The sequence below is a fragment of the Centroberyx gerrardi genome, chromosome 20 (genome assembly GCF_048128805.1).
Source record: "Centroberyx gerrardi isolate f3 chromosome 20, fCenGer3.hap1.cur.20231027, whole genome shotgun sequence".
Classification (NCBI taxonomy): Eukaryota; Metazoa; Chordata; class Actinopteri; order Beryciformes; family Berycidae; genus Centroberyx; species Centroberyx gerrardi.
Genome location: NC_136016.1, coordinates 5,895,181 through 5,914,484, shown reverse-complemented (window position 1 = coordinate 5,914,484; position 19,304 = coordinate 5,895,181). Strand labels below are relative to the sequence as shown.

General features: G+C 41.5%; 2 protein-coding genes and 2 non-coding genes across 4 annotated transcripts; 2 read left to right on the top strand and 2 right to left on the bottom strand.

Moving 5' to 3' along the window:
* The first annotated feature begins 312 nt into the window (after positions 1-312).
* On the top strand, positions 313-385 carry trnar-ucg (transfer RNA arginine (anticodon UCG)). Its single transcript has one exon. It is a non-coding gene; the product is annotated as a tRNA-Arg (tRNA).
* Positions 386-1,619: 1,234 nt separating this feature from the next.
* mrpl58 (mitochondrial ribosomal protein L58) lies at positions 1,620-4,414 on the bottom strand. The gene is given in 7 exon segments (XM_071907948.2): positions 1,620-1,760; positions 1,847-1,937; positions 1,940-2,012; positions 3,305-3,387; positions 3,928-3,987; positions 4,088-4,112; positions 4,238-4,414. Coding segments are annotated over 7 exon segments (594 nt in total). The 3' UTR covers positions 1,620-1,675.
* Positions 4,415-4,601: 187 nt separating this feature from the next.
* trnaq-cug (transfer RNA glutamine (anticodon CUG)) lies at positions 4,602-4,673 on the bottom strand. The gene has a single exon. It is a non-coding gene; the product is annotated as a tRNA-Gln (tRNA).
* A 4,434-nt stretch (positions 4,674-9,107) lies between these two features.
* daglb (diacylglycerol lipase, beta) lies at positions 9,108-18,385 on the top strand. The gene is made up of 15 exons (XM_071907806.2): positions 9,108-9,860; positions 9,996-10,147; positions 10,562-10,736; positions 10,950-11,217; positions 11,742-11,864; positions 12,124-12,251; positions 12,774-12,900; positions 13,055-13,138; positions 14,450-14,527; positions 14,663-14,743; positions 14,938-15,065; positions 15,561-15,629; positions 16,080-16,152; positions 16,280-16,533; positions 17,225-18,385. The coding sequence occupies exons 1-15, from the start codon at positions 9,766-9,768 to the stop codon at positions 17,418-17,420; spliced, it is 2,031 nt and encodes a 676-aa protein (XP_071763907.1). The 5' UTR covers positions 9,108-9,765; the 3' UTR covers positions 17,421-18,385.
* Positions 18,386-19,304: the final 919 nt, after the last annotated feature.

The window sequence follows — 19,304 nt, the reverse complement described above, 5'->3', positions numbered from 1 at the left end:
ACGCTGCCATTTCCAAATTGTGCGTAGAGCTGGCCCTGGCACGTCCGATTCTCTGGTAAAGAGAGAGCATCCAGTAGCCTTTATTACAAAAAAAGAAATCTGGCAATTTCATGACGCCTTGCTTATCGGTATGCATACATACCTTTACAGATGACTTAAGACTTCGTTAGCATCTACTCACCAATTGGGCCACATCCACTGAGCAGCATTGTTTCAATAAAAAAAAAAAGAACTAAGTGTTTACTTTGTTAATCCCCTCAATCGTCTATGCCCTGGAATAAAATAAGAAACAGTAGCATACCTATCCAATCTGACCGCGTGGCCTAATGGATAAGGCGTCTGACTTCGGATCAGAAGATTGAGGGTTCGAGTCCCTTCGTGGTCGTCTTTTGCGGTCTTGGGGAACTACGACAATTATATTGAGCAGGTGTAAATAAGCACTGTTTTGCAAATTTAACATCGCAAACAAACGTCAAGACCAACGTCAAGACCACCGGAATAACTATCGGTGTTTGTCAAGGCCGAAGTTGCTAGTGTGAGAATCTAGTAACGTGAAAAGTAAAATAGACATTGTTACACAATGATCTGTCCATGTCTCGGGTTGCGCTTTAAAATGTAGTCTATACTTATGTCTATACTTAAGTCAATACATACTTAACTGACGTCAAAAGTTACTCATAAAACTACACAAAAAACCAAACAATTAGGCTACAAAACAACGACAGGAAATGTTATGCGCTATTCGCACTCTTGGACGTTCTAACGCTAACAACTTAACGTTGGACAAAATGTAGGTTCAGTAACCTCGATAACAGTTTAAGAAAAACTATATTGTTTGAAAAGCCTGAAAAGCTTCCTGATGTGTTATCAAGTTTACAGTTAAGTCATTGCGAAGACTAACAGACAGTAGAACATTGTACTGCACCTTTATGTACCCGCCTGTTAACTGTTAATTCCAGACAGCAGAGTGGCGCAGCGGAAGCGTGCTGGGCCCATAACCCAGAGGTCGATGGATCGAAACCATCCTCTGCTAGGTGTTTTGCTTGCGTCTTTACATTATCCACGACTAGCCATATATTGAAAGCTGTTTATATTACCAAATATCTATGCATAGCTAATCACGTAATTGGTCAAATCTTTTCTGCCTCAACGTAACCAAGCACGTGTTTTTTTAAGTGAGCTACCCGTTTCCTTCAGTAACGTTAATATTCGAAATACGTTTTATTGTCATATCCACGTCTTCTTATGGTGTCTTTGTTGGCTGGGACAGCAGCTAATTTCAAGCTAGGTTTGACACCGTAAAGTTTAGATTAAAAAAACCCCACAAAAAAACGAGTATGCTTAGCCCTACGTGTTAAAGTTTAAAACAAATACATAAGGCATGCATGGCAAACTAACTGCAGGAAATGTAAACTACACGAAAACAGAAGTAAATGGGCTATAACTAAATAACGGTATTCAAAAATGTAAGTAGAGTAGCAGTACTTCCACTTGAGACAATATGGTAGCCTACTCTTTCTAATTCTGGTATTAAGTAAAATAAGAGATATTCTGATATATGTAGCAATTAAAAGATAGAAACACAACAACTTCAGAAATATAAATTATATTACCAACACATTGCATTACGCACATTACTTTCCAATACATTCAAGAGAGTTAAAAACATAGTCCATCACTCAAAATCCACTCGTCTGCTCTGCTTGGTTGCTGACTGGATCTTCTTCTGTTTGAGTCGCTCTTTGTTGCTCTTCTCTAACCTGCAGGACACCACATCATCATACATGTAAGACATAGTCTGGCTTAACAGTAATAATGTTCTGCTGTACTACTAGGCTTGTAATACCTGGTTGCTCTAAGGGCCACATCTTCTGCTGTTGGCTCATATGGCTTCTCACTGGCCTCTGCTATGATGGCAGAGATCTTGTGTACACAGCCAGGTTCCTCTGCTGGCTCCTGCTCAGCTCTGAGGTCACCAGCAGCTCCCCGGCCTTGTTGATGCGGTTCTTGTTCTGTGCCACGAAGCAGAGAATCAGTACTGTACTGTATGTACCAGCCTGTCAAAAGCTCTCCATGTTGACATGAGGGATGAAAATGAACAATATCCAAAGATCGACCAACTACTGATGTTCAGTATCAGACCAGTGCCTCTCTCCTATATGATCACAATTATGTTGTAGGAAAGGAAATTCATCCACCACCGGTGTGTAGCACCCACCTGGGTGATGCACGGCAGCCAGTTTGCACCAGAACGCTCACCACACATCAGCTACCTCAATGGAGAGTAGAGGACTGAAAGAGCCAATTAGGTAACAAGGGATGATTAGGTGGCCATGATGGAAGGAAGGCTTGTTTTGGGAATTTTTGCCAGGGCAGCGGGGTTACACCCCTACTCTTGCGATGAGTGCCAATGGGATCTTTATTGACCACAGAGTCAAGACCTCAGTTTAAAGTCGAGATGAAACGGCATTTCGAGAGTATCTAACTTCCGTATCGTGACGTATTTCCGAGTGAAACAGGAAAGACAGGCGGGACATAACGTTGGGAGGAATTTGATTTGAACGTTGAAAAGTGGGTGTGTCATAACACCCGAAGACACACCGAAGTACCATGCTGTTGCTAGCTACCTAACTAATGAATCTTAGCCTCTTAGCTCTGTGCGCTAAAAGTTGAAGATTGATTGATGGGTGGATGTCATGATATTATTGGTTGAAATTAGTTACGGGCATGCTTACGTAAGCACATGGCATATTTTGTTTTACAGGAAGAAAACATGATTGGATTTTGATATAAGAATACAATGAAACTGATTTTTGGTATTTTTTTTGGCATATATTGTTAAATAGGTGCACAGTATGACCGGGGATGTGATCTAAAAGGGTTAAAAAGGCATTTTTCATTTCATCTCGTCTTTAACGTCTCATCCGAAGGACGGTGCTCACTCACAGGACAGAGTCCCTGTCTCTGCCCTGGGGCATTGGGGATATTACTCATGAGACCAGAGGGAAGAGCACATCCTACTAGTCCTCCAACACCACTTCCAGCACCAGGTGGTCTCCCATCCAAGGACTAACCACAGCCAGACCTGCTTAACTTCCCAGACAAGCTAGCGATGTGATGCAGGAGCTATAGTGCTATTTGTCTTATATTGTGGCCCTTACTAACCCCCATAATAGTTGTAAAAACTAGTTATGAAGCACTACTTAAAATGTGTTGTGTAAATGCAACTATGACAAAATATACTCATACTTGATATTAACATTTTAGGCATTTAGCTACTTCAAAGACATATTTTAACACAAACTTTTTCAAGGATTTTTTGTCGAACATCTTCTGAGATCCAGTCTGCTGTTCGCACATGGAATCGGACCTCTGCTTTTGTGCTGACTGAGGAAAGACATAGATAGAGAGAAAGAGTCAAAACAGAATATCTTGGCACAATTCTTATGTAGAAATCAGTCAGTTGATATTTGGTAGGTCTTAAACTTACTAAAAGCTAGTTCTGATATGTTCCATGCTCTTTTATGGAGAGAAAGTAATGCCAAAACCCATTCAGGAATCTTGCAGTTTAATGTGGACTTGCTTATCGGCAAAGAAACATACTTGATAGAACATTACTGAAGACCTTTTACAAATCATAAGGAGGCACTCTTCAATTCGGCATACATGCAATACACCAGCCAGCACTTTCTTCAATAAAAATCAACTTTTATAATTGGTTGGACTGTTATTCCTACAGTCATGTTCTACTAGGTATGTATTTGCCATAAAGCAAGGCAGCAAACTGTCAGATTTTTGAATTTGATTAACAGACAGAACATATTGGGAAGAAGTGAAAGACGTTAAGTTGAGTGTGTGGTGACACATTGCTCGGTGGCATCAGTGTTTCCACCACAAGACCGCGGCTGTGAGTAGGTCGACTGTCACCTTTGTTGACATGCTGACCACCAGGACCGCTGCTTCTGCTGTAAGACACCGTCAGACGGTCTGCCACCCAACAGGAGAGGAGATACATCAGCAAAAATAAGACGATGACAAAGACGACATGTTCCTATTTAGCTTTAACAGAACGTGTGTGTATATTTACCCACTGGAATGTGTACTTGGGCATCCTGAAACAGTCAAAAGAAACAGTTCATCAGTTGCTTAACCGCGGAACAAGGGCATAGGTTCATTTAATCTGAATAAACCCCAATAACAGACTGTATGAGGCTGTATCCTCCCTCGTTTCACTCACCTGTATATTATCTGTCGCTCGGTTTCCGTAAGCAACACTTGGCTGGATGCAGTGTCTGAGGAGAGAGCTGTTTCTGTCGCACATGACACCCTTTAGTTTTACATCCCTGGGGATCAATAGGTTTATTCCAGAACTACGACCAAGTAAATAACAACGGCGTGCAATGGAGGCCGCCATGTTGAACTGGCGTTTTGCGACCGCCGAACTAACGTAAAGCACGTAATGTTAACCACCGTAATGTTTGAGAAGAGGAAAAAGCGAGATAAACGATCTTTAAAGGAGATGGAAGTACGAATAGACGTTTCGCCGACACACAGAGCACATGAGCGGCTTAGCTTTTCATGAACAATATCAGAAAAACGTTAGGTTCCACCGAGATTTGAACTCGGATCGCTGGATTCAGAGTCCAGAGTGCTAACCATTACACCATGGAACCACTGCTGCCTGCAGCGTGGGATCCGTCTTCAAAATATAACATATTGATATGAAATAATAATAATGATAGAACTCGAATTCTCTTCTATCAACCTACTTACCGCTTCTGATGGTTACTGGTCTTTGATGGTCTAAACTGGTCTTTGATGGTCTAAACTGGTCTTTGATGGTCATACGCAGGTATCTCGCTGGTCTAAACTGGTTAAGGTGGATCAAGCTGCCAGGTCAGCTTGGCCAAGCAAGGTGGTCAGCTTGCTCAGTCTAGTGGGTCATGCTAGGCTGGCGGTCTGCCATCTTGCCAAGCTGGTGCTAAACTGGTCTGCCATCTTGTAGCTGGCCAAGCTGGTGCTAAACTGGTCCGCCAACTTGATGTATCTGGCCCAGCTGATGACCATGTAATTAAAGGAATAGTTCACCCAAAAATGAAAATGAAGTCATTGTCTACTCACCCCATCCCAGTAGAAACTTGGGTAAAGTTTGTTAGTCCATACAACAGTCCTTGAGCTTCCCAGAACAACTCCGTAGCAGCCTTCTCCCAAACAACCAGGGGATCTGTCTTCAGAGTTCAAAAAATAACGGAAAATAACCATAAAATGATTCCATACAGCTCTTCCAGCATAAGTCTCCTGAAGCCAAACGATCCCAAAGAGACTTGAAAAGACATTTCCACCATTATTTAGCTGAAATGTGCAGACTTTTTTGGACAAAGCTGGTCGTTGTTTTTTAATAAAAGGCACATTATTTGGTGAAGTGGTAACGTTTATGAATGTATATCTCCCTCCTATTCAATCTCATGACTTTATTGCTCACATTTTTTCTAAATTTGCAGAATTGGACTGTTATAATGGTATTATTGCCGGGGATTTCAACTGCTCCCTTTCATCCAAACTTGATCAGTCCTCAAAAGGGGATAAGATCTCTAGCAGAGCCACTTCATTAATTAAGGCTTGTGATGAGTTGGGCATGGTAGATACATAGAAAGTTTTACATCCAGCAGATAGGGAATACCCTTTTTTCCCCCAATGTTCACAAAACCAGTAGCTGGATTGATTATTTTTTCTCTTCAAAATCCTCTTTGCATAATATTATTGGATGTGATATTGGTGACATTATAATATCTGACCATGCTCCCGTGTTCCTAGATTTAGGCTTAAAAAATGTGGTGCTTAGTTCCAGAACCTGGCGGTTCAACTCAGAAAAAACGTTTGATCGAGTTGAAAGGCCTTATTTGTTCACAACGCTCTCAGAATTAGATTTGGGCGACTCGTTTATTAAGTGGGTAAAAATTATTTAAATACCCTCCCCACTGCTCCGGTTATAACCAATGGAATAGATCTTCAAGGTTTCAACTTGGACGAGGCAGGGCTGCCGGATGTCCGCACTCTTATACACGATACCCATAGAACCACTAGCGGTGGCTATTAGACAAGATCCTGGCTCAGTGGAATTAGAATAGGAAATAAAGAACATAACATTTCATTGTACACGGACGATGTGCTGCTCTTTTTGGACTCGCCGACTTGCTCCATCCCTTGTTTAATTAATTTAATCACTAATTTTGGAACATTAACTGGCTATAAAATATTTTTTTCCAAATCCGAAACCATGGTAATAGGTGTCCCTAAGGACTTTAACCCCTCTTTATCACGACCTTTTAGATGGGCCCCAGATGATTTTACATACCGTCTCCTCTCCCTAATTCCAGTGCCTCATATCCAACACTGAATGTTCCTAGGCTCCAGCCCTCTCCAATTAGGTCACACCTAAAACACCGGTATAGATAATGCTGATAAGACCAAAGCCCTTTGGGAGGCAGACTTTGGCACACCGATTGAAATAGCGTATTGGGTCGAGAACAGCCCTCTCATTTTGTAGCGTGTAATCCTGCATGGGAATTGCAATACAAGATCTTACCTTGTACATATAACGCCTGTATCTAGACACAAGATGAATTCCAATTTGTCCAATCTATGTAGTAAATGTCCAAACTCAGAGGGAACCCTCATACACTGCCTGTGGAACTGTGCTATAATCCAGGACTTGGTCAATCCTGGTCAAAGGTTTTACAGGAGACTGGTAGTATTTTCGGTTGCTCTTAAAAACTTGGCCCAAAGGCAGGTATACTTGGAATTAGAGAAGCTCCCCCCTGATTGGGCATACTTACTAGAAATACTTTTACACTGTGCTTGCAAATGCATCTTATTATTATGGATAACCGACAAAGGACCTTCAATCAGTGGAATCAAGTTATTAAGGGTTTAATTCGGTCTACCTGCACAGGAACACAGCCATTGTACAACAGGTTAAACTGTTGTGGGTCAATCTCCGTGGGCACAGAGCCATCATTCAACAGGCTAAACTGTGGTGGGTGAACATCCGTGGGCACAGAGCCATCATTCGACATGTTAACCTACACAGGGTCAACGTCTGTGGTCACAGAGCCATCATATGTCAGGCTAGACTGTGGTGGGTGAATGTCCATGGGCACAGAGCCATCATACAACATGTTGAACTGTTGTGGGTCAATCTCCGTGGGCACAGAGCCATCGTTCAACAGGCTAACTTGCGTTGGGTCAATCTCTGTGGGCACCGAGCCGTCATAGAACAGCTTAAACTGTTGCAGATCAATCTCGGTGGGACACAATAAATCAGTCCGCCTCCAGAAATCTAAGTCTAGTCAGAGTATCCAGGCACAGTGAGAGGTTTCACTCCTGCCTAATTCTGTCTTTGATTAAATCCCATTTAGAAACTTCTGTTTGGGTCTTGGAGTCAACGAGAGTGTTTTTGTTTCACTCCAATATCATCTTTTATGCAAGAGCCTTATTTGATTTTGGCAAAATCTTGTATTAGGTCTTAGAACTGATTGCAAGCTGAGATCTATATATATTAAATTAATAAAAACAAGATTCTCTCATTTGACCTAGCCAGAGTGAATGGCTGACAGCTCAGATTCTTCAACAGCTACTCCATTAAATATTGGGCAACAACTTCATTAATGATTCCAGTGGGACGTAATACAGAATAATTTTCACTATCAGACTCCCACCAAACACAACATTCATTACTTTAGACAGTGAGTGAGATAGAAAGATAGATGGGTAGAGAGTGAGAGAGACAGGGAGAGAGAGAGTGAAGAGTGATGTGATTGGTTATTTACAGGGCCAGTAGCTAGGTGGCTTCCATTAGCCTGCAGCCATATTGGATTTGTCTCATCAAAGATTTCTCTCAATGGGATCATGAGAAAATTCGAGATAAGTCTGTAAATTTACCAACGTACTACAAATTGCCCCTGAGAGAGACTTTGTACATCAGTGATGGCATTTCAAAATGTAAAATGTATTCACAGTATTCCCATGATGCCACATGCATTTCCTACCAATATGGTGCTTTACCATATCCACAGCTCATTGGCTGTGGCTGTCATTTGATTATTATCACCTGCTATTTTCCTACCAAGATGGCAGTGGGTTGATGTAGGAGTCCTTTTCAAGATAAAATCAATAATTTTTATATCTATACTTTGGTTAAATTCACATCTGTTCTTGAAGTTTGTCTTGTAGATGAAAAACAGATTTTTGGAACCATCATAACCTATCAGATATCAATGCATATCTCTGTCTTACTGCAGTGATTCCACATTACAAATGTAAACCAACCTTTTCCAGCCTCTAAATCCATGTCAAACTATTGTTTTGCTGTAACTTACTGCAGAATTGAACATAGTTATCTGAGCCTATATTTCTGGAAATGTTGTTATTGATACCTGGTAATGATGGCAGATTGTTTTAAAGTCATTAATTTTGGGTGGTTACTTTTACTTTTGCTTGGTGGTTCGATGTTATTTAGATGTCATTTTGGTTTGTGCTTGTACTTAAGATGTCATTTTGATTGGGGCTTTTATTCCCCTGCCTCCCCTCTGCTACTGCCTGCAGGGTGTCCAGCCTTTTTCACCTCTTTCCCAATGTCTCAATGATATCTGTCTTTCTCTTTGTTCTGGATCCACCTTTTCCATCTAGCCTATTGGTTATATCCAGTGCAATGATTTCAACTCAGTCAGGAAAAGTTTGATGTTGATTTGCTGGCTGTCTATGACAGACTATGGGACACCTGATTAACTATGCATACTCTCGGCCAATCAGGGCATTCGTTAAAACCTGGGCGTAGGTGACATCATTTATACTAGGAAGTAGATTGGAATTTTAAACCTGATTGATTCTTTTGACAACCAGAGGGAGAGTATTTCAAAGGGCACTAGTCAGATTTCACAGTTATAATATTTTGGGTAATTTTACATTAACAGGTCTTTTGTTAAATTATACCATGAAACTGAGAAATGCAATTCTCATTGTACTGGACCTTTAAGGCGGAACTCTTCTACGGTGCTCTGTTGCAGAAGGGTGTGGTTATAAACCGGACACTCTTGGTTTTCGAGCAAAACAAAACACAACAACCCAGGTTTCTACATTTATATTTTATGTAGTTAACGCAAACCTAAGGATAATGGGTAACGTTAGTCACAGAGCTATATGTCGATATATATATTCATAAATGATACGTTGTATTTGTTATACAGGAGTTATCAGTTTCTAGAAATAATTTTAGAATAACGTTATTCTTGCTAGCTAGCTAGCCAGCCAATGTTAGAAGCTAGTCACGCAACGTTACAAATTGTGTTAGCTTACAGTTGGTAGCGGTAGTAACGACGTTACATGAACTAACGAAGTTAGGCTACGTGTAAGATCAAATGTCAGGTCGAAAATCACAACACTGCATGTGACATTAGAATTATAGGCCGTACCTAACTAGTTAACCCACACACACATTGGCTGCTAGATAACTCTGCTTAACATTAGCTTGTTAGCTGTTTCGACACCGTCAAGTAGAAATCATCAGAGCTGATCAGGAAACGTACGAAATCAAAATGTGACAGCAATGGCAAACGCTCGTTGTTAGAGTAGTTTCTGTGTCAGGGAAGTCATGCATATGAACTGGCTTGAAGTGGCCATTGCTCGAGAGAATCCTGTCGACTTTTTAGTGGCTAACCAGTTACAGTACCATCAGTGAGGTAGGTATTTTATCGGTTGGCTGTCAAAATGCCTGGGATGGTGGTGTTCGGTCGGCGTTGGGGAATCGCCAGTGATGACCTTGTTTTCCCCGGCGCCTTTGAACTCTTCGTCCGTATACTTTGGTATGTAATGTACACCCCCATATCTCCACGAATCACTGAGGACCTTTGCAACCTAATGTCAACAACCAATAGTTAATATATCATACAAAATCTGATATGCATTGCTGTCTTTCTTTGCTGCCCTGTTGTCCTCAGGTGGATTGGGACCCTGATCCTGTACACTCTTCATAAGGGCAGTTTTGGTTGTAAAGGTGGAGGAGTCCTCCACAGCTACCTGGTAGTACTGTTGGTCTTGCTAGCGCTGATCATCCTGTCACTATGTGCAATTATCTACGTCAGTGCTCAAGGTAAATCACAGTTTGTTGTCCTTTAACTACAGTTTGTTAACATCTTTAGATAACAGGTGTTTAAAGATGACTTGGCATGATCAGTCACAGTGTGTTCCTGGATGTGGAAATTTTAGTAATTTAGCTGATGCTTTTCTCCAGAGCAACGTATAATGAATGAGCACATAGGGGTTCAGTGCCTTTCTCAAGGATACTTTGACAGGGCATGCGGCTTTTGATGGACAAGTAAACCTAAGACCTTCTGCTTACGGGACAGTCTCTAACCATTAGACCACCCTGCCACCCCTTGTATCATTGTCTGTCACTGTCTGTTCTTCACAAACGGCTTATATGAACATCTGTCCTTTTCACTGGTGCTGGGCGCAGGTACAATTTCACTGATTTCAGGGATATCAATGATGTATTGTTTCCCAGGTACCATTACGAACCCTGGCCCTCGGCGCTCCATCCCTGCGCTGGTGTATCTGCGAGCGCTCCTGTACATCCCTGAGCTGGTGTGGGCCTGCCTGGGGGCTGTGTGGGTGTCTGATGACAGCCAAGGCTGTGATCCTGCCACCGTGGGTGCTGTCATTGCAGCAGTGGTTGCCAGGTGGGTTGATCAGGGATATGACTTTTATTTATTTATTTATTTTCATAATTTCAGGTTGTTCAGGTTCAATTTCTCACAGAGATTATGTTTTTCTGTTTTTTTTTCTGTTCTGTTCTGAGCTTGTTTACCTTCATGGTACATAATGCTGTCAAGGGTATGACTGCAGTTGAAGAGGTGCTTTAATCTAGTATCTTTCATTCTTTGCCACAACAGTTGGATCTTACTGCTCTCCACGGGCTTGGGGGTGGTGTTTGTGTTTGACCCGTTGGGGAACCCCCGTCCTCAGCCGGCTGCCGTGGAGCAGTTAGGCGTGCGAGACCTGGAGAGCAGCGAGGGCTCCCAGTTCCTGTCCACGGCTCGCTCCCTGGCCATCAAGGTGTGGGAGAGCAGGCTGCGGCTGCTGTGCTGCTGCCTGCCGCAGGACGAGAGCCACAGAGCAGCATTCTCCAGCATCGCACAGCTCGTCAGCGGCTTCTTCTCTGTAAGGGAAACCCTCTCTCTCAGTGTCTGTGCCTGCCTTTGCAAATCACATAGAGTACATAGGGTGGAAAATCATTGTTGCACTGCTCTCTATCCCCCAGTCCCATCACGGCCGCTAAACACTCTGCCTAGACACTAACCCTCAGATTTGCGCGTTCAAGGGAGTCACCACTGTCTCATTACCAAATGAGCGGAACTGATGCAATTAAAGTTCTGGCTTAAAAGCTAGGGTTGCCCCAGCAGGCATTGTGATACCATAACGAACTAATGTGGAAACCTCCTGCAAATTATAAAAAGGAGAACATGGTTACACCATGGAGAAAACATAAAAAACAAATGAAAGGGTAACCTCTCAGATAGAAGCATACATTTTACAATTCTGCCATTAATTTAAATTAGGCTAGGCTGATAATTTTTACTTATGTTTTAATATTTTGGTTGCTGCAGTACAGTCTAGTGGTGTGATACTGACACAAGACACATTGTAAGATGCTGTATGGTTTGCTGTGTGTGTGTGTGTTGCAGGACACAGACCTGGTTCCCAGTGACATAGCGGCTGGCTTGGCTCTGCTTCACCAGGAGCAGGATAAGATGGAGCAGTGCAGAAACCCAGATGACATCGTCATTCACAGCCCTTCTTCCCCCATTGTAAGTATTGGAGTCAGCCAGTCCTCTAGGTAGACACTTGCACAGAGGTGCAAGTTGGTAAACCAGCTGGTTTATTAACAGATTCTAGGATCCACCAGTGTTTCATTGGGAGGGAATTGTTCTTGACACTTATAACTTAGCCAAAGTTAGCCTCACTTTGTTCAGTCTTAGTATAGGTAAGAAGTCATTAGACAATTGATACAGTCTTCTATTTTTCTAAATACTTGCTGTTTACTTGTGTATCTTTTACTATTTGAAGGGTGAGGATTTGGAGACAGAGTTGGAGAAAGCAGCCCACTGTATGCAGTTTGCTGCAGCAGCCTATGGCTGGCCGATGTACATTTACTCCCACCCCCTTACTGGGCCCTGCAAACTCAGTGGAGACTGGTAAGACGTTCTCTTTGTTTCAGTCAAGTCATGAGACCTGTCAGGTTGGGATGGCAGCAGACTACAGGTTGAAACAGGACTGCCCAAAAAGATTGAAATTGCACTATTAACTGCAGCAATTTCTAAATGGCTGCAATTTTTTGTCTTTGTAGAGAAAAGTGTTTCAAACGGCTTCCAAAGCAAAATATTCTAGTGACTGTGCAGATTGCTTGGCCTACAGTACAAGTCAAGTTGCAAGTCGGAAAATCTTATTTAAAGCTGAGCAACTCCTAACCATTAGAATCTCATTCTACCTTGGTAGTAACCATTAGTATCTCATTGTTGTAAGTAGTATTATTTTAGTCAATATCATGCAGCCATAGCTGACAAGCAGAAGCAGATTCAGGTAGTCTCTAAGTTAGCTTAGTTCATTTACAATTGGTAATAATCCTAATCTTTTCAGTGGGAAAGGTTTGGGTGATGCTCAATTGTGAATATGTGTGTGTGTGTGTGTGTGTGTGTGTGTGTGTGTTTGTGTGTCAGCTGTAGGAGCCAAGCTGCTGAGTATGACATTGTAGGGGGAGACCACCTCGGCTGTCATTTTTCATCCATCCTACACAGCACTGGTCTGCAGTACAGAGACTTCATCCACGTCAGCTTCCACAACCAGGTAGAAACAAACCTCACTGCTCCCCCTTCTTCTTGTCATGAATGTTCATAGTTTCCCTCAGTGTTATTATTTGGATGACAGCACCGGCCCTACACTGTCAGTGATTTGACTTGTCCATCCATATTAATCATTAAACAAGCATGTTTTGTTGCAGATCTATGAGATCCCCTTCTTTGTGGCTCTGGATCATAAGAGGGAAGCTGTACTGGTGGCTGTCAGAGGAACGCTGTCACTCAAGGTGAGGCTGGTTACAATTATTATTATTTTTTTTTAATTAGGTGAATTCTAGAAAATCAAAGAAGGTCTTTAAAAGATAATGGTTGCAAATGCTAATGCAAATGGTTGGGCGGTCTTGAAACTGTTTGAATTTATAAATTCAATGTAAAATATATCTATCCAACCATTAACTGGCAGTCATTTGTAGTGTTCATCAAATTACATTAAACAGAGCTAGGATTTTTCAGTTTTTCTTCAGGATTACATTTTTTTTTTTTACTATACAACTCCTGTACACTAGCTGGTTAGTCTCCATCAGACTTCTCCAATCACAGCATCAACATGTCATATTCTGAAGAAAACAATACACCGATGATTTTATGTAGAAACAGTGTTCAGTCCTGCAATTATTTATTTGACCTTTATTTGTAGAGTTGACAATATTAGGTTATGCCTGTCAACCAAGGCATAACCTAAGCCGAGCCTTAAAATCTTCCCAATTTGATCCTAGTTTAGTTTATTTGCAGTGATGAAACATAGAAGTGAAATGAGAAAACACGGTGTTACAATACAATGATAAAAACACAGAGACACATCTTTGTGTGCGTGACATAAATAACCAAGGGGTGCATGAGAACATCAGATCCCAAAACAAAAGATAAAAGGATAAATGAAAATCAGTGACAACACAGTACATGGTGGAAAATTCAGACAGCAATAACAAAAGGTGAAAAATAACAAGGAAGGGAAACAAAAGGAATTAAATTAGCATTGCAGAAAAAGAAGTCATAGTGGGAAGTTGGAGTGTGACAGTGAGTGGGAGTGTGTACATTTGTGCATTTTGCGCATGTTGAAATAAAGAGAGAAGGAAGGAGAAAGAAAATTACAGTGTTGACATATTAAAGGAAAACTTAAAGTAGCTTGGTTCATTTTGGCTTTATTATAGATGTCATTAACTGGGTTCACATGGAGCCTAATATTCCATTACTAAACAGAATAATAGTCCGATCAGAATAAAAATGCTAGAATAGACTAGCCTATTCTGAATGATAGCTTGTTCTTTATTTAGTTTTCATATAAACAGTTACAATTTGGAATCTTAAATTGCAAGAGCATCATTCGGAATGATAAAAAATTATACATGTAACCTTTTTAAACTTTAATCTGTAACACTGAATTTGATGCGTGAGTAAGTGTGGGAACTCCAAATGTGTGTCATTCAACTGAACTACTTCTTTCAGTGGTTGCTATCCGTTTGAAAGTGTGCTCTTGACTTCTCTCAATCAAATTCCCCCAGTTTTATTGTTTATTTCACACACTGTCTGTCCTGCAGGACGTCCTGACAGACCTGTCTGCTGAATGTGAGAACCTGCCTGTAGAGGGAGTGTCTGGAACCTGCTACGCTCACAAGGTGAACCGACATTCCAACACATTTCTTTCCATCGATCTGTGTTTAACGTTTACACCGGTCTCAGGTGGAAAATTGTGTCGTATGATGTGTGTGATTCCCTAGAGAGTAATGCTGCTGTGTCTGTGACTCCTGCAGGGCATGTCTCAGGCGGCGGGATATATCTACAAGAAGCTGGTGAATGACGGCATCCTGAACCAGGCTTTCTCCATTGCACCGGTAAGCTTATGATGAAAACAAATCCTAATCGTCATTATCAAGATGCAAAAAGTCGAGTTTTGGAAGGAACAAATTTCAGTCATGTGTTGGCATGGGCAAGAGACCATTTATTGTCATGAATGAAAAGCAGTTTTGCAGAGGGGAATAGATCATGAGTAACACTAGAAGTATGGACTGTGTCTGTGTGTTTGTAGGAGTATAAGCTGGTCATCACTGGTCACAGTCTGGGTGCCGGCACAGCTTCCCTGCTGGCCATCCTTCTGCGCAATTCCTTCCCCACCCTGCAGTGCTACTCGTTCTCTCCACCAGGGGGACTCATGAGGTAATGAATGACGAGGTTGGGACAAAGTGTACACTAGAGTAATGACTGTTTGGTGAATGTAGGCAGCTGACATTGGCAGGTCCCGGGATGGTTCTCTGGGCTGAAAGTAGGAGCTTTCCTCCAAAAGCAAAATGCTGCTGAGCTACCCAGTCATTATGAACAGTTAATTCAAATTAATTCAAATTTCCTCTATACATGATCAAAGATGTTCAATGAAGAAATTGATTTTTATTTTTTGAGTTGTTAAATTTAAATTTATAGCATTTTCAATAATTAGGCAGTTTCAGTCCACCTAATTCAAATATTTGAAAACAAAATCATGAAAACTGAATAATATGGGACCTTTTAATATTACATGTATGACTTTGCAGGTCTGAATGAAAGTCTATAGTGTTCACACACAGTTTTGCTTCATGTGTGCTGTTTAATATTGGACATGCTTCCAACCTAACTGGGTTTTCCAACATTTTTGTTCTCTATTTTCTCTTTCTGCAGTAAAGCCTTGGCTGATTACTCCAAAGACTTTGTGATTTCTGTTGTGCTGGGAAAGGATCTGGTGCCCAGGTAAGACAAATAGGACTTTTTTTTTTTTTTTTTTTCTACAATATACACTTCATTCTTTCCCTCCATTTATTTCATGAAAGTAACATTAATTACAACGAATAAATATGTTGATACTGGTGAGTTTCTTTATGCAGTTTCATTTATGCTGTCACTATTCACTGTGAATCACTAATGGTAAACCTGTGTGTGTGTTTGTGTGTTAGGGACTCTAGAAAGTCCTCTATTCAGAGGGCCAATATGAATGTGCTGTGGCTGTAGAGACTATTATAGACTCCTGAGTGATGGAGAGGCTATATTTGGCTCTGCCCTGTTATTACTGGCACAGAGAAAATGAGTGCGACTCACACTTTCCCTTTTTTCTCTGTTCTTCTCTTACTTGAGTTTTTCATTTGCAATATTCCCTTCCTCTTTCTCCTATTCATTGTCCTATCACTCTCGCTTTTTGCGCAGATTGAGCATTCCCAATATGGAGGATTTGAAGAGACGGATACTGAAAATGGTCTCAAACTGCAATAAGCCCAAGGTGAGAACCATTCAAAGCACTGACACTGGCACAGCTTGACTGGACAAAACAGAAAAGTCTCTTTGCATCCATTAAATCTCCCAAGTCTTTCTCCGTCATCTTCAGTGTTTTGCTCTGTGTGTTCCAGTACCGCATCCTGCTGCAGGGATGCTGGTACGAGCTGTTCGGAGGAGACCCGGACGACTTCCCGACTGAGATGGACAACAGGAGGGAGGAGGAGCTTAGCCAGCCGCTGCTGGGGGAGGAGTCGCTGATGATTCGCCGCTCATCATCCTATCAGAGCCTGGCCTCGGAGGACTCGCCCGCCCACACGGCCGCCCACCTACCCCTCTACCTGCCCGGTCGCGTCCTGCACATCACAGAGGACGGGCCATCGCGGAGGTTTGTCCCCAACACTTTAGTCTCATGCTGCATTCACGTCATGCCAGATTTACCGTAAATACGAGCTGCCGACCGAGAAAAAACATCAACGTAAACCTCCCAGTGGTAACAAGAATTTTTTGTAGGCTCTGATATCTTCCACTTGCAGAAGTCTGTCAACACAATTGGCAAACATGGCAGCAAATGCACAGATGACGTCAAAATTATTAGTTATATGCATTTGGCCACATTAATAACAAAGTGTAAATGCAATGTGTCTCCAAGCCACATGTAAACACTATGGAAACAGATCCAACGGGACACGCATTCAAATGAAACTGGCAGGCAGCTCGGATAGTAACACACAGGCTACTTGTCACAAATGGATTGTCAGGATACTCCTGGATGGGGAACAAGCACGATGAGGTGTTTACTATCAGTTTATAAGGATTGAAATATTATCAGAGAAAGTCATGTGTGTGGCAATCCATGTTTTGGCAAGGGAAAGAGAAACCAGATTTCCATTCCAGAGATGCATTTTAATGTTAATGGTAAGTGTAATAAAGCTCACCCATATCTACACACAAGCTGGATACAAGACCCATGTCAATGCCAGGAGGAAAGGGGTTCTTAGATACACTCATAGAGATGGTGTGCCATTGTGAGTGGGACCTGTCACCTTAATTTCTCCTTCCTCTCTCCTCCCTCTCAGATCCTGTTTTTCCCAGGTCCGGTACCGTGCCGAGTGGTCCAGCGAAATGGCGTTCCGGAGCGTTTTGATCAGCCCCCGGATGCTTGCGGACCACATGCCCGACGGCGTGCTGCGCGCGCTCAGCAGCCTGACCAGCGACAGGCCCTTCTCCCTCTGCCCGTCGTCCATAAGCAACAGCCGCCGCAACGTTATCTGAAACACACTTAATAGACGGACCTCCTCATGCCCACTTCTCTCTCTATATGTAAGCCACTCTCTGCTATTCTTCTCCATGCCTGGTCCAGGACTGTGTGAAGTACCGCACCCGCCTCATACTCGTTTCAGTGCCAGGTCTGATCCTTAATCCCTCTCTCGAACCCAGACGTTTGGAAAATGATTGTCATCCTCCATGGAAGAAATGAAGCCGTAGAGATTTCTCTGAACGAACCGGACTCATTAAGACAAACGTGTTGAAGCACTGTCTCTCTTTTAAGGACGTGGGGCGTTGAATTGCACTTTTAATTTTATTTAATACATATGATTTATCGATATTTTATTGCTTTTCGTGTTTTCGAATGACTCCATGAACATTATGCCATGATCATTGAATGTGCTTTGTGTACAAACTTTAGATAGTGATGCAGTTTTATTGTAATTTCAGTGTTATAAATTTTTGGTTTGTGCGAGTGCTGTGTTGCCGGTAGAGGCTTCCCTCGGTCACTCATGCAGTGTCCGATATTGTCTTACTCATCCGTGGGAAGGACTTCAGAGCAGTCTGATCCAGGATGTGAGGATATAAGGGCATCTTCTACCTCAAAATGTTACGTCTTAGTAGCTGTGGTTTGTCTGTCTTGTATTTAATGTCTTGAGACTTTGAAAATCAGGGGGAATAGTGCCTATGCATCACAGAAGAACAAGTCAACAAAATTGCTTCACAGAAAAAAGAATATTTGGTGGCGACTCGCGAGTGCAGTGCATTGACAAGAACGTTTGTCCTGCAGTTTCTTTAATGCAGTTTGAATAGTGCATGATGTTTGTTTTTGGCATTAAAAACGATGGGTGTAAGAGGTAGAAAGATTTGCTGTACTTCAATACATTTTGTGGGAACCTGTTTACTTGCCATGGATATTACATGTCATTTTATCAGGTAATATATAAACTCTGCAAATAAAACACTTCATGAAGCACACCCTTCATCAGTTTGTTTTTTGTCATAGGAAGAATCCAAGCAATGTTTTGGATGTCAGTGAACAACCTGTTGAATTGAGCACCAATAAACTGAATTTTGAGCGAATTCTGTAAGCCCTAAAAAGATTATTCTCTTGACTCACAACCGCACATATGCAACTTGGTGGAGGAGAGGGGACAAATAATTACAAAATGTTTCCAATGAAAAGATCGCTAAGGATTAGCTGCTGCCAACTCTCTATACTGCTTGACAACTAATAGACATCAATGACTATAATTTAAAATCCAAAGAAAATTCAATTTTATGTGTTCAATTGAACACTTTATTTAGGAAAAAAATCTAAAAGCACATATTTAATACTACAGTATATCACAGAAAACATGAATTTATAACATTTGAGATAGAGATATTTTGAGATAAGTGGATGTCATCCAGTTTGAAATATTCATATAGTACTGCCAATAAGTAAAAGCACAATAGTTTATAAAAATGTATATGTATGCATTACAGTACAGTATATCTGCATATGCTCAATACAATCTGAATTTTTAGAACAAATATTTACAAACTTTTGTGATGTAGTATTAATGTCATGATAATGCATTAGGAAATACAAAAATGTGACATGAAATTCACACAATTACTGTACAATGTACAATATTACATAATAGAATTACAATGTACAATATTACATAATAGGCTACAATGTACAATATTACATAAAGCCTAATCAATACAAGGAGAGGGAAAGAGGAATATGGGACATGGGGTGGGCTTGGTGAACATGATGCAAACCTCATCGCAGATTTTATCACACTCAGCGGAGTGCCAGGACATCAGATACAACACACACTTACCCTGTTGATGTTGTCCCTGGCTGAGGAACAAGGTACGGGTCCATCTGCACCTCCT